General features: G+C 37.7%; 1 protein-coding gene across 11 annotated transcripts in view; it reads left to right on the top strand.

The window, feature by feature from the left end:
* Window positions 1-4,694: 4,694 nt before the first annotated feature.
* Window positions 4,695-17,310, top strand: part of si:ch211-199g17.2 (uncharacterized) — a 63,947-nt gene continuing 51,331 nt past the window's right edge. For 8 of the 11 annotated variants that reach the window (XM_081700610.1, XM_081700607.1, XM_081700603.1 and 5 more), the window contains exons 1-16: window positions 4,695-4,831; window positions 9,638-9,710; window positions 10,651-10,719; window positions 10,995-11,019; window positions 12,160-12,177; window positions 12,282-12,347; window positions 12,448-12,584; window positions 12,667-12,777; window positions 12,875-12,932; window positions 14,168-14,215; window positions 14,309-14,377; window positions 14,450-14,589; window positions 15,156-15,284; window positions 15,510-15,567; window positions 16,563-16,658; window positions 16,743-16,823. In XM_081700610.1, coding sequence (XP_081556736.1) covers window positions 9,687-9,710; window positions 10,651-10,719; window positions 10,995-11,019; window positions 12,160-12,177; window positions 12,282-12,347; window positions 12,448-12,584; window positions 12,667-12,777; window positions 12,875-12,932; window positions 14,168-14,215; window positions 14,309-14,377; window positions 14,450-14,589; window positions 15,156-15,284; window positions 15,510-15,567; window positions 16,563-16,658; window positions 16,743-16,823 — 1,129 coding nt within the window. In that variant the 5' untranslated portion in view covers window positions 4,695-4,831; window positions 9,638-9,686. The remainder of the gene's footprint in view (window positions 4,832-9,637; window positions 9,711-10,650; window positions 10,720-10,994; window positions 11,020-12,159; window positions 12,178-12,281; window positions 12,348-12,447; window positions 12,585-12,666; window positions 12,778-12,874; window positions 12,933-14,167; window positions 14,216-14,308; window positions 14,378-14,449; window positions 14,590-15,155; window positions 15,285-15,509; window positions 15,568-16,562; window positions 16,659-16,742; window positions 16,824-17,310) is intronic. The other 3 variants (XM_081700615.1, XM_081700591.1, XM_081700600.1) reach the window with 3 other exon arrangements.

The raw sequence follows: 17,310 nt of genomic DNA, 5'->3' as shown, positions 1-17,310 counted from the left end.
GTCCACTTTTTTCTCCCCTGCACAACAGAGATTAGGCTCTCCTGGAAGTTGTGCAGAATATTTAAACACATAATTAACTGGCCTGGAGTGTTTTAAACGTCAGTTTACAGTGAAACCTTTGGTCAGCCCTCATATCATATTTACAAAAATGTGAAGTGTTCTTGGTGGTTGGTTAAATTATTTTCGACTGGTAACAACATATAGGCTGGGTTGATCACTGATTTAATTGTTCTAGTCAATAAAGTTTTAACAGCTGAAATCATGATGAATAGGAAACATCAAAGTAGAAGAAATGTAGCATATAGGTAACATAACAGTAATCAACCAATGAACCGTACCAAGTCATAAATTGGATCTGCAACAGATGGGGTTGAAAATGAGCTTCTCATTGACAATGAGATATTTTCAGGGAACTTTCAGTAGACTTCATGAGCAATAGTTTCATGGGACCTTTTGGCCCCTGAGGCCTTGGCATCAACCAATAAGATGTGCTGAGAACTTTGATCTAAGTACGAAGTTTAAAGATTCTTTAAACAATTACCTCATACTAGGATCACAGTTGGGTCAAAGCTAATTGATTTTCTGCCAGACAATATTAGAGACACTATTGCAATAATCTGGAATGTAAAAACAGCACGAGGTATTGAGCACACTCCATCCAAAGTCATGGGCAATGCCAAAAACGTATTAACTATGTGAATGCAGTCACAGGCTTGTACTTAAACAGGGTATGTGTGCAAATCAGAGCAATCAAATTGGTTGCCTGAGGTGAGGAATAGGGCAGAGAATGGGCTTTGAGAATTACATTTTGAAGTGCACACACAGCATGGATATACTGCACCACTCAGCTTAGTGCATGAGCCATCAACAAAAATGTGTGATCCGTGCTCCAAGGGAGTGGATGTTAAGCCATGTCTACAGCATAACTGTGTGAGAAAGGGACAGTTGCATTCTTCGGTGTCAGCTCTGAGAGACATTTGATGCAACAAGAAGGCTGGAGATGCCTACAGAGAAGAGGGTTTAAGAGTAAGATTACTAGTTCATGTCAGAATGTTTTCATAGCCAGTGCATCTGAGCTGTCATGTGTTGTGTGACAGATGTATTTAACACAGCAGTGACCTGATGACCTGATTAGTATGCAGTGTAAAGTGATGAGACAGCACTATTTTTTTCAGCATCCAGTACCAAAACAGCAGCAACAGCCACAGCACATAAACCCGCAGGAGAGACTTGTGCCACGTTAGTTTTCGATAGGTATGCCACAGTTCTGTAAATGTCCCCTCTCTAATATTATGAATTTTGAATTCAGTGTCCATTTTAAATGCTTTATGCCAATATTACATATTGGTCAACTAAGAACCTTAGTTGTGTGTTTTGCCTTTTTTTTTTCTTTGTACCTGTTAAACAGGCATTTGTGGAAGCTTTAGACCAATTGAAAATTAGAGTACGTTCATTTAAAATTGTAAGTGGTATAGTACCAGAAGGTATAGACTGTATGGGCCACACTGATATTAATCTTAATTTTCTACCTGTATAATTGTTTAAGAACTAATTTTCTTTTTCCAAGCATTCTGCACGAGTCCATCTTCTTAAAGGAGCAATAAGTAATATATTCCTCTTCACATTAATAAATTATACTGACACCTAGTGGTCTGGATGTTTCAAAATTCTGTACCAAATCTATTTTAAACATGGCTGCCTCTGTAAGTGACACATTCTATGGAACATTCATAGAAACTCAAAGCAGTTCAAAGCAATTAGATTCTTCATTTTGTGAGCTGCACTTTATAGAAAAAAATGTAAAATGATCACTTTCATAAATATTGCTTGCTATTTTTTCATGGTAAAAATGACATTGTTTCTTTAATTTCTTCCAATATCTATTTGATTTGCTGCTCTTTCTCTCTCTTTGCTGTCTTTATTTAGCTTGCACATATTTAACTTTTCATATGTAGTGCAGCATGGATTTCAAAGCCATTGTCTTAGGTATAAATTAAGTGTTTTGTGAAAACTGGGGAGGGGAGACTGAACTGGCTACTCCCTCCTCATGCATATTAAAAGTGCCTGAACTTCTAACTCTGGATTTATGTATTTTTATTTGACATCAGACAAGAAAATGCAAACAGTAGAGTAAATCTGACGCAAATATGCACATTAGGTAATTTCACATTCAATGGCATTGTACAAAAAGCAAAAACTGAAATAATAAATAAATAAAATTAATAAATAGTCAGAATGGCCTGCATATTATGCAGTGTGAAGGGGTCAGACTTTTTCACCATTGCTGCAGAGTGCTGCTTTCCAAGTGATAATGGTTACTTTAATCAATTCATACTTGTTGTGGTATCAAGTCTACACAAGCCACATTGGATTTGTGGGAACAATGCATCTGAAGCTAGGTAGTGCAGCTGGTCTCTAATTTGACACAGCTTGAGACATAAATTGCATATATATATATATATATATATATAAAATCATCTAACATATATCTCATGTATACATATCTAACATGCTGAAAGAAAAAGTAGCCTGAATCAACAAGATAACCAAAGCATAATTACCTTTGCCTACTTCTTACCTTTGCCTAATTAGAGAAAGAAAACTGAGTCATTAAATCCTGAAAGTCCATTTTTAATGCAATGCTCTTCTGAGAGAATAACAAGACCACATCATGATCTTTCTTAGGAAATTGACCTTAGGTAGTTATTTATTTATTTATATCCTGAGATGTCTGTAAAAGTTTCTTACAAACTAAATTACTTGAACTGCTCCAGCCCAAGAAGTGGGTCTTTGCAGGGCTTTGCTGGCCTGCCTTTCTCCCAGCCCCCTTTACAATGGCCCTGGTGTTAATCTAAATGAACACCAGCCCCCTTTGCAATGGCCCTGGTGTTAATCTAAACAAACACCAGCCACTTTTATTGTCGACATCATAGTGTGAATGATGTATGAAGCTTATAGTTAAGTGGATTTTCACTTGTCAGTAAAAGCCAACATAATTTTAGATAATATGACTTTGTATTTTAAATTCTGATTGGATGCGGTCTTGTTTACCCCATTGTTCTTTTGCACCCATTGCACAGTGACTTTGAGTAAATGATTTGGTATACAATAAAGATTTGAGAGAGAGACAGACAGACACAGTGTGTTTAAAAAAGGAAAAGGGTGTTGTTCCTGAACTGCAAGTTTACTGGCTTTAAAGTTAGAAATTCAAACAGAAAACAAAAAAGAAGACAATAGCTTGTCCCATCCTTTGTTGCAAGTTCAAGATAACATGCATTTGAGGCACCCTCTGGAGAACATCTGAGGGCTACAGAAGGGTTTACTTTTTATACACTGTTTCAAGAGTGATTATATAATCACCCTGCCTGTTATACATATTGATCTTTTGAAGTTTCCACTCTTATGTCCAACTCATACATTATTTACCATTATGCAAATTGCTATTCAATACTTATGCCAGTTGGAGTTTGGTACCATTGCATTCCATGAGATGACCTCTTTTAAAAAAAAAAAAGACTTTGACTTACATCTGCAAGATAAGGTTGTTTTTCTGTACCATCCTGTGCCTGGTGGAGGGATGATGTGCTTTACACAGAGGTCAGTGGAGGTTTACCCAGAATTCTTTGCAAAAGCCTGCAGAGGCCTCTACAGTGGCCCCTGCTCTGTATACAGATCATTTTAGAAGGATACAGAATCTCAATAGTCCTTTATGTTACCAATATTTCTAATTCACATTAAACCTTTTTTTTTTTCCTGTAAACAAACTTTTCATTATCTCAAAGAATAAAAAAGGATAGTTTCTTTACACTGCTTCTGATTCTGGGGTTATTATTTTGACCTGAGTGAAAAATGTTTTTGAATATTGATTTATTTTATAACTTTGAATTCATCTTTGACACAATGTGTCTCTCCTACAATGACAACCCTCTGAAAATTTTATTTTAGACCTTTGACCCGGAACATCTGATGCCTACTGTTAAACTGTATGGGCAGCCACTCCATGCTATCTGCATGGTCTTAGTAGTGAAGAGAATGACACATAACAGCTCAGATTGATAAAGTACAGTCCTGATTCTTCTCATATTTCAAGATGATAGCAGATTCAATGCAGCCTTTTCTGCTACTACTGGCGTCCACATTACAAATCTCTGTCAAATATGGAAGAAAAGATTGGATTTGGGGCACACGAGCATGGTGTGTGAATGTAGCCTATATCTGGTATTGTCTTCTATCTTAAGTTCAATGTGTTCCAGAGTTACAGGGCCTTGGTATGTTCTTCTGATGCCAGGATGCTGCTTTTAACTTTTGTTTATGTTAAGAACTACATATTAATCTATTTTGCTGAAATAGTGAAATAATTATATGTCTATTGCTTATGATCACATCAGGAAATAAAGTGCATTTTGGGAGAAGTAACTTTTGGAGGGGAAATAAAGTGTGTTTTTGCGATCCTGTATTGCGGTATATCCTGTAGATACATGTATGCTATCTCTTATCCCGTTACTCACGACTGCCCTTAATATTAGTTTCTTTTCTATCCTTGCTACTCCAGGTAAGGGGTAGGAAATGAGAGCACAATCGGTTAACCGAAAGAAAGCAGCTGTTTTGATCACTGCGATTCTGTGGCGTGGGAGAGGGCGTGCTGTAACCACGTGGTGTCACTTACGAAACGTTTTGTCTTAAAAGGCGACAGAGAACGATAGGTACACAGTCAAATATCGTGTTACTTGCAAGAAGGTGCGAGTTTTCATGTTTTGCAGAGCGTTAGTGGATTTAATTAATTATTTTTTAAAAATCAAGAAACTGGTTAGTTGCTGATTGAGGACGGTGGGTGAGTAGCCTATTTTTCAAGTTCAAAGGCCATCACTTTATTAAGTCATTGCAATTGATTTTTCATCCTTCAAAACCTCTTTCCTGTCTTCCTGTGCACGTAAGGAAAAACTCGTGGGCAGAAAAGCCTGAGCGGGGTCTTGGCTAACTCGCCCAATTTACAAGACGAATCCCGAATTTATTAATTCTACATGATAATCTGCACGTAACCAAATAGTGTAAATTAACATAAACATGTTTAAGATAAAATCCAATGACGTTTGTGTTCCATTACGAATTACTAATGGTTTTTAAAAAAATGATCTGTAACCTAAAACAATGTGCTACTACATTAAAGTAACGTGATCTGGTTCTTTCCTTTTTGTTAACTTTTTAAGAAAAACAATCTCCGCATGAAACAAATCGCGTGTTCAGGGTAAATAAAACTATTGGCACTTGATTGGCGCCTTGTTAACTTGTAATGCAATATTGTTTTAAAATTTCAGTAATCTAGCGTTTTTCTATTTTCTGGTGGGTGGGGTGTCGTGAAAAATGTCTTCCGCGCGGCTTCAAGTGTCAGCAGCTGCATAACATCAAAAAACTGTTGCTACGCTTTCTTCAGCATTATGTCTGGACCAGGGGTTTTCAACTCCAGTCTTGGGTTCCCACTTCTCTACGCAGTGTCGAGCTTTCTTTGGTTTAGTACACCTGATCAACATATGATAGTTTATCTGATAACCTGGATCAGTGCCCTGTTCTTGGTATGCTGCTTAAAGACCAAGTGGATGTATTGTGTTAAAATGTCTGTATGTAATTTAAGATAATGTTTTATTAAACATTATAAACATTTATTATTTTTAAATGGGGTGGAAAGAGCAATATGAGAAACAGCTGAAAAACCAGCCACACTGACTCCTCTGCCTTAACAGTGTAGATGTAGCCCTAATGTTCAAAAGAGTTCTCATTTGAAATGTATATTTTAGAAATGAAATGTAGAACCAGATTCCTCACTCACTTTCTGAGTGCACTTTCTTCTGTTAAGTCATTTTTGTGTGTGCATAATTTACATTTCATGTCAATATTGTCACATGTACATGTGAAAATTCCTTTGACACACAACTGCATGTAAATTGTGATGTTTTTGCATGTCAGTTTTATGCAAGCTAGATAATACAAGCTTGTAAAATGAGCAGTTAACTGGTTATTTCAAATTTTAGAAAGTTATCTAGCTTGCATTGTCCCCTTTTAATTCCTTTACTAGCTTTAAGGAGCTAATGCCCCTCCTTTAGTGCTCAAATATGTTTTAAAATAAATACTTTGAAGTTTGTGATGTGAATTACAAACCCAAGGACATCCGCTTGCTTCTCTAAAATATACATATGCACACATTGTAAACAACTCTCAAAATGGGCAGTAAAATTACCAAAGATTCTAGACATTTCAGGAGTGAGTAGTGTTGAACCTCCTCAGACAGGAGTGCGTACACTAGCACAAAATGTGTTTATCTTACCAAGATAAACCCCTCTTGTCCTTGACCGTTGTTCTTGCAGACAGCTGCATAGTACTTGCATCAATCCCTACTTGCTTTGTCTTGTGATTGACTAGAATTTCCTTTAGTTTGTAGCTTTATGCAGAGGTTTCTACAGAGACCCCTTCTGTACACAGATCATTTCATAAGGATATAGAATCTTTCTATTCCTTTTTGTTACCAATATTTCTAATTCAATGTTTAAGGCTTTTTTTTTTTTTTTTTTTTTTTCTTTTTTTTTTTTTCTTCCCTCTTGTAAACACTCTTCTTTACCTCACAGTGATGGAGGCATAATACTAATTTAAAATTGAAAAAATAAATCTAATTTATACTCTTGCACTCACCCCAAATGCAGTCAATTGTCCCATGTTTGGTATTGGATAGTTTTCTTATTTGATTTTGCATTGAAGCTACAAGGCTTTTTTTTTTTTTTTTAGTCAGCAAGTCCTGGAAGCTTTCTGCCCCAAAACCTTTTGTAAACGCATACACAAAATCTTAATTTACTTAACGTTAAGATGTATCTGACAAACAGATTTTCATCTGAACTGGGCAGGATGAGGCAAGGAACTGGACCTTTTTAAATGTGAATATGAGCTGACTGTCTTTTCCTGTTTGTGGGTATCCATTGCTCTTTGCAAAACTGTAACATATTTTGAAGTTCTATATGTCTGAAGCTTTTATTCAGACATAAAGGGAAATTTTGCACAGTTTGAGTGTGCGCCACAAGAACTTCATTGAGGTGGAGGAAACATGTTTGGTGTCCTCATCAGTGGGATTACCAATAAACATCAAAAAGGTTTGCCTAGCAGTATGTTGCTACAGCACTGTTGCAGAGGTGTAAGGGGGAAATGTGGACAGATTTTAAAAGTTGGTGCTTTGCAAAGGTAGAATGAATCCCTCACTGGCCATAGAAAGCTTGCATTCTGGTAGACTTCTTTTGTTGGCTAATATAAGCCTCCCAGCTGTCCCATCCAGACATGCAGCAGTCTCTGCTCCACTCAGCTTCTAAAATGCAGGCGACTCTTCCATATATTGGTACCTATACAAGAACCAATTTGTTGTATTGTTTGTTCATGGAATAACTTGAGTTTGGTAGAAGTACTATGCCTAAAACTACATCTTTATCTCCCCCCCCCCCCCTTTTTTTTAATCCCTTACTTCCCTTTTTACTCTGTGATGAGTCACACCCTTCCTTCTCCTACTGACTCCTCTGCAGTACCTATTCCTGTTTCCCTCTCTCTGTATCTTCACTGGGGGGGCTGGCACCTTCCAATTCCAGCACAAAGTTCTGTGGTGTTCTCCCACATTCAAGTATCCTGTGTTCCAGCCCTCATGGATGGTGTGGACTGCACTTAGTCATTGGTTAACCTTCTGCCATACCAGCACATTTGAGACCCACTCCCATGCCTGTACATTCTTACTCTCTCCAATAACAATCAGTCTTCAGACTGGGTACTCCCCCTAGGAGTAGGAGAGATCGCAAATATATTCAATACTGTTTTATACACAATACAGAAAATGACCATATTCGATATATTGAGTATGTCTAGGCTACACAGGTTACCATCTGTGTATATTTAAAATGCAGCATGAAAGAGCTGCGTAGCATGTTTCTGCTCTCACCTTCTCGCATACATATGCACCACATTGAGTATACCACTGTAGCAATTTATCATGCTCCCTCAGGTCTACTTTTGTGATGAATGATATGTCAGTCAACAATGAAGGAAAACTAAACCAGTGGCCAAGAACTAATTCCAAAAACAGTAGTTTTGGAAACCAAATTTTCCAAGGGATGATGCTCAACAGAGAGTGTTGTGCAAAGTATGTGGTAAAAACATTGCAACTAAAGGTAACAGCACAATGAATGTTTTAAAACTACATCAGTGAAATACCACGAAGAGGAACGGACCTCTACAGGTAAAAGCTCTCCCTCAGTCGGAGGAAGAAAGGTAACACTGGCCGCTTCTTTTTCAAGAGTTGTACCATATGAGGGAACAAGCAAAAGGTGGCAAGATATAACATATGCAGTGGCATACCATTTGGCTCAAGACATGGTCCCAATAGCACAACAGAGAAGGAAGGGTTCAAGAGGTTACATATGAGCTTCCTGGCTGTAAATACTTTATGAAGCAGGAGCTGCTACAATTGTACAGTGTGTACAAGGAGATTCGAAATGGGATTTCACAGAAGTTATCACATGCTATTTCACCACAGATGTGTGGTCAAGCAGAACATGCAAACCTTACTGAACCTTTCATAGAGGACTGGAAGCTAAGAAGTTCCAAAATTGTTTCTGAAACCAGACACCATTTGACATGCTCATGTTCCTGTCCCAAAACCTGCAGTAAAGTCTAGAGAGACAAAATGCGCATCTTTTATATTACACACTGTTTTTATGTACAAAAACAATTTGTGGATTTAAAAAAAATAAAATTTGATGTAAGACACTGACCTTTAAATGTGCACTTGTTTTTGTTTAGTCATGTTTTAATTTTAAATAATATACTCATATACAGTTGCAATATTTATAGTTAGATAATAGTTTTTTTTGGTCTTACAAATTTAAATCCTGATATTTTAATATAAGATTTCATCATATTGTATCATTTAGTACATTACCATTTCTCTTGGTGAGCTGTGCTGTTTGTTTGTTTTTGTTTGTTTTGTTTTAAAGTCGCTTTGCTCTTCCCCAATCCTCCCAGTGAATTGGCTCCAATTGCGGTGCAATTGGCTATGGCAAGTGCCTGCAGGAGCCTATTAAGTGTTAGTTCTGCTTACAGTGTCTAATACAGGTCAGACATGATTGTTCATAGCTGCCCCCCCAAAAACAAACAAACAAACAAACAAACAATGCCATGGTTTTAAAGAGGAAAAAACTAGAGGATTAAATATAACCTCCGTATAAGCAATAATCTCTAACGACAATCTCAAATCCCCTCTTCCCCCCCCCCCCCAAAAAAAAACCATCTGGCTGTAACTCTTATGTCTAGGTCCACCCACTATTTATAATAAGAGTTCTTTAATACAGATCATTAGTTTAACTTTGTTATAAATTTGTCACTGAGGTCTCAAACATATGAAGCTCTGATCCCTATTTGTCAATCTGTTCTGTCATTTATAAAAAAAATAAAATAAAATTTAAAAAAAAGTTTTGTTTTTTTTTTTGTTTTTTTTTTTTTCCTTGAGCAGCCTACATTTTGTGCCATGTTCATTTGCATCATTGCTTCACAGCTCATTAGTTTTTGTGCAGCTGGTTTGGTTTGGTTCAAAGTGTCCTCTGTCTGTCTGTCTAAACAGAGAAGCTGCAAATTGTGTGATCTTGCACATGCAGGAGTGAGATCCAGATATGAGCAAAATGTTCGCCTGCCAGGTCAGTTGATCCTACTATCAGAAACCATACAGAATTGCATAAAATAAACTACACAATGCTGAGTATAAACCATAGTGGGAAATCCCCACAGAACTCTTATTGAACCCTGGCTGTGCTTATTAGTGCTTCAGTTCTGTGACCCAATCAAGCATGTATGCTTCTATTATAAAATCCAATGTCTTGTGAGAAGTCACATATCTGTCAACTTTGTACTTAGAATAATGTATTCCTTGTCTTATTGTGTATAAATATCTTGGTGTAAGACTCCTTTTCATTCTTGGATATGCATCATTGTGTGTGGGACTCTAATCCTTTTTGCAAAAAGCTTGCAATAAAACACAAGACACACTTGGTTTTGAATATTATTTTCAGACTTGCACCACAACTTTTATAAAGATGCTTTTAATTATTTGGGCGGTATAAACATTTGAATAAAATGTTTTTTTTAATGTAAAGAATCAAAGGTATGAGAGGGGGAAAGCATGTTAATGTCACTTAATGTTGGCTATGTAGGTCACTAAAGGTAACCAATGTGTTTTTTTGCAAGCTAATACATTCATTACCTAAAATGGCTAGGCCAAAACAAAGTTAAGAAATTATCAAAATGGCAGTATTCTCCCGTGGAATCACTGGGTGAGTGGGCAGCTAAGGAGAAATGCATTTATTCATTTTATGCCTTTTATAAGTATAGCTTGTTTGAAACTTTGATATGATTAAAAGGCAGGATTTTGAAAGGGTTTTTCCCCCTTGTGTTTAGCTAGAGAGCTAGGACACTTTGCTCTTCTCTCTGATGGACATAGGCTATTCTGTCCAAAGCAGATTTTAAAGGGATGGTTTATACAGAAATGAGACAAATCTGGTGGAACTATTGGTCAGTGTTGCTTGTTTGTAAATAAAAATGAAAAATGTAAGTAAAATGTTAATTGTTTGTCCTGTACAGAACTGTGATCAACAATATGAGAAAATCAAAGACTTCAAAATGCATGTTCGGAGCTACAGCCATAAGAAGGTAAACGGGTCATATCACAGCATATCAGATGAGCTGTAGGCAGAGAGTGACAACACAATGACCAAACACAACCTAAAGAACATTTAAAAGCCAGATAAGAGCTGTGTGGGTGCTGGCCTCTCAACCCCCCCTGAGCAAGGCCCTTAACCCACAATCGCTCAAGTTGTAGTTTATTCATAATTGTAAGTCGCTTTGGATAAAAACGTCAGCTAATTGCCAAAAAATGTAAATGTAACCCGTCTCTAATCTTTGACCTTCCTCTTTGTTATCTACAGGTAGTTGCAGACTGCTTTAATACAGGTACTAAGTTCTCATATATCTTCTCTCTCCCTCGCTCACTCACTCTGAATCTTACTCTTTCCCTTTTAATAAGACCTGCTTTGCAGATGTGTGTCTCTGATGCTGTATTGGTCCCTGCATACACTAATGATAGCTGTTCAGGCAGGTACACACAATCAGAATGTTTTTTTTAAAGTAACTTTTTTTTTTTTTTAAATCAGCAGCCTGTATTTGTACTACATCTTATACTACTTTATCTATAATCAATTTTAAATATTCTAGTTTCATTTCATCATGCAGCACATAACATGCAAACATATTTCCCCATTTTTAATAAGTGTGGGATCAAAAGAACCCTCACCGATGCTTACATTTCATTATCAGCACTAGCTACCTAATTCGTTTTTGGTTTTTTTGAGTTGGCCACTGCAGCATTGCTGAAATGCTGTTGTCATGCAAAAAAATCAAAGCCCTCAGCAGGCAATGAGAGTCAGCATCCAGGTGACAGAGATAAGAATCTTTATTAACCCCAACAGGGTTTACAATAGTCATTCAAGAACAACAGAAAACCTTAAGTTTCTTCTTTCTTCTTTCTTAGTGAGGTATGAATCCCCCAATCATGTCTTTTTTTTTTTTCTCATTTCCCCCCCCCCCCCCCTTTTTTTTTTCCCTTACACCTGGTGATCTAGATATCTTCACCATGTAAGACTCCTCCAATCCTTAGCTTTGACCCAAGTGTGATCTTGGTCTAAGGTAATTGTTAAAAGATAACTGACCGAAATATGACCCAAGTATGAAGTTTAATGATTATCTAGGCACATCTTATTGGCTGATGCCAAGGCCTCAAGGATTGTTGGTTAATGCCAAGGCCCTGGGTGCAGTTTTTGCTTTGCAGGGTTTCATACAGAATGAAGTGGTGACTAGCTCTCATTTGGGATGCAAAAAGCTAACTGTATCCAACACGGTTAGTGTGTAAAAGGCAGGTCCCCTGGAACTTTAATTTGAATTTTAACTTGGATTAGCAGTGTCTTGCAGGTATTTGGTTATTATACCACAAAAACCAACTGTTTCACTTAATTCTGATGTCTGAAAAGTAAAATGTTGAATTGCTGACTTAAAAAAGTAATTGTAATGTATCTTGTTCTTTTTGGGCATCTGTAGCTTTACATTGTGGACCAGGTAGGAGAAGAATTGTGTGTCCATTACATAATGTGTGATATCTAAAATATGGGTATTACTTGTCTCTAGTGGATAGTCTTTTCATATTATTTTTTGTTTTGTAGTTTTCTTTCCCATTTGTGTTGTTCTGGACTACTTGAAAAACCCAAAAGAAAGGCACCCACTCATTGGTGAGTAGTGTGCATGTATGTTTGTGTGTGTGCATGCATATTACATCCCCCCCGGGTACACGTTCATTTTGTGTGTGTGTGTGTGTGTGTGTGTGTGTAGGCCTGGACATGGTGACTTTGTTTATTACTCCACAGAAATGTGGTTCTTTCTACCTGTGCCATGTTTGTGAGCAGCAATTGAGCGCTGTTGATATTGTGCACCATTTGTGCTCTGAAAAGCATTACTTCAAGTATTTGGTGAGTTTTCAGTTCTAGCAAGAATATAAATATCTGTTTTGATGAACTTGTATATAGTTAATTTGTTTTCTTTGTGTTTCAGTCATACAGTAATCCTGAACTGCTGTGCTTTGCCTGGTTGGAGGATTCCTTTTCTTATCTTGAATACAGTGTGATGGAAGAGAACAGCATCAATGGCTCTGGTACCCTACGGGTAAAAACTGCTTCATGATGACTGAGAGGCTCCTCTGTCTGTTCTTGGGAAGGCACACCATAATTTTGGCACTTACTGTCTGTCTGTGTCTGTGTAGATTTTTGAACTGCCTGGGGTGATGCTGAGGAGGGGTAAAAGAGGGTCTTATCATCAAGGTAATTGAGAAAATCCTGAATTGCGAATGACCCTTTCATGCACCAGGAGGATTTCCCTTCTCTCAAATAACAAAATGGTGACATGGGCAATTGGCCTGTTTTCAGCAATAATTAAGGGGATGGGATGTAATATCATAATAGTCATAAAATACTACTTTGAGGGGGTTTGTAATGACTGTGAATCCCTCATTACAAATGCTGGTTATTTAAAAATCACTTTTTTTTTTTTTTTAAGTTGTCTTTACCTTCTCAGTAGGAACACCACACATGTACCTGTGCTTTGCTCCCTGATCTAAGGTCTGGGGTTGTGTGCGCTTAGCCCATTCTTCATTTGAATTGGCACTGGAATTGATTTTGCCCACACCCAGTAACATTAGGACATGATCAATACTCTAATACTAGGCTATTACTAGTATGTGCCACTACTGCTAGGTCACCATAATTTGCATGCTGCTTTTATGTTAATTAGAACTTTCACCTCGCTGTGTTATAAAGTTTGTTGTGATCACACTGGCCATGCTTTGATATGGGACAGACACAAAAACCAGACCGCCAGAGGAAGTTTGTACCAGAGTAGGGAACCACAAACAATTCAGTGGTATTTCACATGCTGGATGGTTGACCTAAGATGGCTTGATCATTGTTTTCTAAAATAATATTGAGAGATGGGGTGTATTCATTTATACTTTATGCATATTTGGCAGACGATCTTCTCCAGAACAACTTGCAACAATTGCCTCCTCTTGAAACTGTTAGGAGTCTTGCCCAAGGACACTTACTGGTATAGCATAGGGCACTTACCTGGACAGTTTGAACCCCAATCTCTCACAGGATAGGTGGCATTGTTGCACATTACACTAGACCTACCACAGTTTCAAGACAAGTTTGTGCATAACATTCCTAGAGGAATGTGTCTTTCATCTCAACCGTTTCTTAATTTTATATGGTATTTTCTGAAATGTATAGAAATTTAGTTTGCATGAGTGATTTATTTATTATGGCTATACAATCCAAACTTGGTGCTACTTTTTTTGTGGTTTGTGTAAACAGAAATTGTAGTATACATCACAAATTGTACTTTTATCAGATTTATCTCTGAAAATGTCACTTCATGGAAGAACCAAAAACCTTGCTCTCATTGATGTGATGGCATTCATAACTTTGTGCTGTATTTATTATGAAGCTGTATTAAAAGCTTGTGTACTAACCACCTCTTTTTCTAAATTACTTCTTAGTCATGGGAATGTTATCTGAAACAGAACATCTGGTAGAACAAGTTGTAGGTAAGAAGGCCATTTTTGTTTCTTTTAATTTTATATGGCTAAATGTATTTCCTCTTGGGTTATAGGGTAGTTTTTAAGCATCTTCCTTTCCAGTGGGCAGACCGCTGAGGAAAACCCTCCAGGCATATATCAAAGACCCTGCCAGAACCAACCCTTTGCTTGGTGAGATGCTCGTTACCTAAACATTCAGGGTTGTCAGCCAGTTTGTGATGGCTGATCCTTATCTTTTGTTAGGCTTGAACTTCCTGCTTGAGTATTCTTGTCCTGAGGATGAGCAGCATTGTGGGTATCTCTGCCTTCTTTGCCAAAAGAAACTTCAAGCCACCGAAAGCATTTCCCACTGCATCAGTTTTCATCATGTTTGCTGCTACCTGGTATGTGTTTACTTGTGCATGTTGTTTCCACATAATCTCTGTCATCAGTTTGTGTTGCTGGTAATTCTTTATAGAAAAGGTCCCCACACATGGCCCTACTGCTCTGTTAAAATGGACCTCAGAGGAAATGCTAATCTAGTAAGAAGCAGTTATTGGCCTGTGATTCTTTTCCTTAAGTGGGTGTGATCTCAACTGCCATCCTAGCTGAAACAACAATTCATCCATATCTTGATTGTTCTGACTCTTTTGAATTCTAAAACATTTATGTACAGGGACAGGTGGCAAAAATAGGAATTTGTCACATTTTTAACACTTTAAGAAATAATTGTATGACTCACCAACATGCTTAAGGACTATAAAGTGAAGGTTCTGAATTTGTTTTTTGGCCCATACCTAGGTTTTACAGAGGTATACAGTTTGGAGGGGGGTGATGCTACTGATATACCATATTCAGTTCTGAAATTGACAGCAAGTACACAAACCCCATTTTGAAAGTGTGCTTCAGTCAAAACATTTTAGTTAATGTGGTGTTCTGTGCTTTTCTCTGGCTAAAAATATTTGTTTAGGAAGCAGCTCACCCAGCTATGATGGACTATATTAAGAACAGTTACACTTCCTCCTCTTTTGACTACCATAAGAGGATCGTTTCCTTGGCCACTCGGGCACAAAAAGACAGTCCTCCTGGGGAATTGCAGGTAGTGCCATTCTCTCATATTTTCTTGATAACCTTGTCCATGCTGTTTTCAGGAGTTGTAAAGTTTAAGTGTACAAAAAGCACTTGAAATGCATATAAGAAAGCAGGAATCCTCAGGCAGGTTTATTGTTTGTAACCTCATAAACATCATAATAAGTTATATCTTAATGTTGAAGTCACAACTTATCTGTATATCCACTCCCCCTTTTTTGGCCTTCTCCATCAGTGTGTACATGTGGATCTGTCGGGCTTTAAGGACATTGACTCCTCTTGTTATGAAACTGGTGAGTTACCCTTAACGAACTCTTTTTATAAGGATTTACATTTATGGCATTAAGCTGATGCTTTTATCCAAAGCAACTTACAATTATGACAACTTGAGGGTTAAGGGTCTTGCTCAGGGGCCCAACAGTAGCAACTTGGCAGTGGTGGGGCTTGAACCAGCAACCTTCCAATTACAAGTCAAGTACCTTAACCACTGATGGTTTTCTATCAGGTTTCCAGTTCCCAGTCGCCATGCTTCTGTTAATAGGCCCGGTGTTGCTATGACAAGCTGTTGCCACACAGAATCCCTACTCCTTGAAGATCTCGACTTGTCATTGTGCAACATTAGCTATTGTTTTTTGCAGAATATAGCACCAACATTACCTAGTGTGTTTACTGTCTTTCCAATACCAAAGTGAATGTAGATGTTGCAGCACTTATGGCATTGTTAAATTAATCACCAGCACAGATACTTGGCATGAGGATGTACTGGCGATTGTTAAATTAATGCCAAAGTGACATGATGTTTGTGATCTGTGCAGTTCTGAAATATGCTCTTTTCCTCCAGTTGAGGCTGATGGATGTAGAATGTATTTACCGGATCAGAGAATTTTACTAGGGCACTTCCCCCATTGGTTATATATAGAATAATTTGATCAGTTTTGTTGGGTAGTGCTGCTGGTCTTATGTTTAAAGTAATGAATATCTAAGTCTTGGGCATTCTCCTATGGACACTGCTTCCTCGTCCTCTTCTAAGAAACCTGCTAAAAGTCTACACATGCATAAAACCAATTATATATAAAGGATCATATGCTGAGACAACCAAAGACCTAAAGTCCTGGGTATTCTAAAAGGGTGATGGTTTCCTTTTCTGGCAAAATGATTGATACTGTTCAGTCTGATATGGGTTTTTCACTGAAAAGCAATGTCTTGTTGTTCTTATATGGTCAAGTAATTATTAAATGTTGGCTGCATGAGTTTCGGTGTTTCTCTAGACCAAGCTATGTTTCTAAAGCTCTAGACAAGCTGCAGCTCATAAGGAAAGAAAGAAACCGAAGTGAAATGATGGCGGCGGCGGCGGCTGCTGCTGCTGCACCAGGAGACCGAATCTGTACGTCCTGTCCATTTGTCTTGTTATCTCACTTTGTTCATCAGTCAGGTCTTCTGAGGCTTATATCCGTCTGACTACCCACAGTGTTTGATCCAGAAACCCAAAAGTCAGACTTGGCAACCACAGACAGCCCAGCTGAACGGACTACAGAGAAGGCACATGAAGGTATATTAAATGTATATATGCATGTCTGCTAGTCTGTCAGTGCTTCTCACTACACAGAAACTTGACATTTTTGTCATGGGTACCCATGAGTTAAGGTGAAGGTAAAACCTGTTTATTTTGTTTACTAAACACTCAAGAATTAATTGAATGGCATGTCCTGGGTATATTTTGCTGTTCAATATAACATACAAATGAGGCATAATATGGAGAATACCCAACAGTCCCAGGAGAACTCAATCTTTATATGCTTTCTTCAAGGACAGTTACATAACCATTTTTTTTTAATTATACTGTACTTTTCAAAGTTTCTACCATTTATGCACAAAATAAATCAAAATGCAACATCACATCACCATTCTCTCCAACTGTATATAGTAAAATAAGTGATCTCATTTAATCCACCTGGTACCCATTGCAGTAACATTTGTTTCTTTAGGTACCATCCCATGATGTCCTGGCCTTAGTCCAAGGCCAGACACAGGCTGTT

Source organism: Electrophorus electricus, chromosome 2, assembly GCF_041902795.1.
Source record: "Electrophorus electricus isolate QZ-2024a chromosome 2, ASM4190279v1, whole genome shotgun sequence".
Lineage (NCBI taxonomy): Eukaryota > Metazoa > Chordata > Actinopteri > Gymnotiformes > Gymnotidae > Electrophorus > Electrophorus electricus.
Note: the sequence above shows the minus strand (reverse complement) of the source record. Positions and strands in the feature narration are given on the sequence as shown.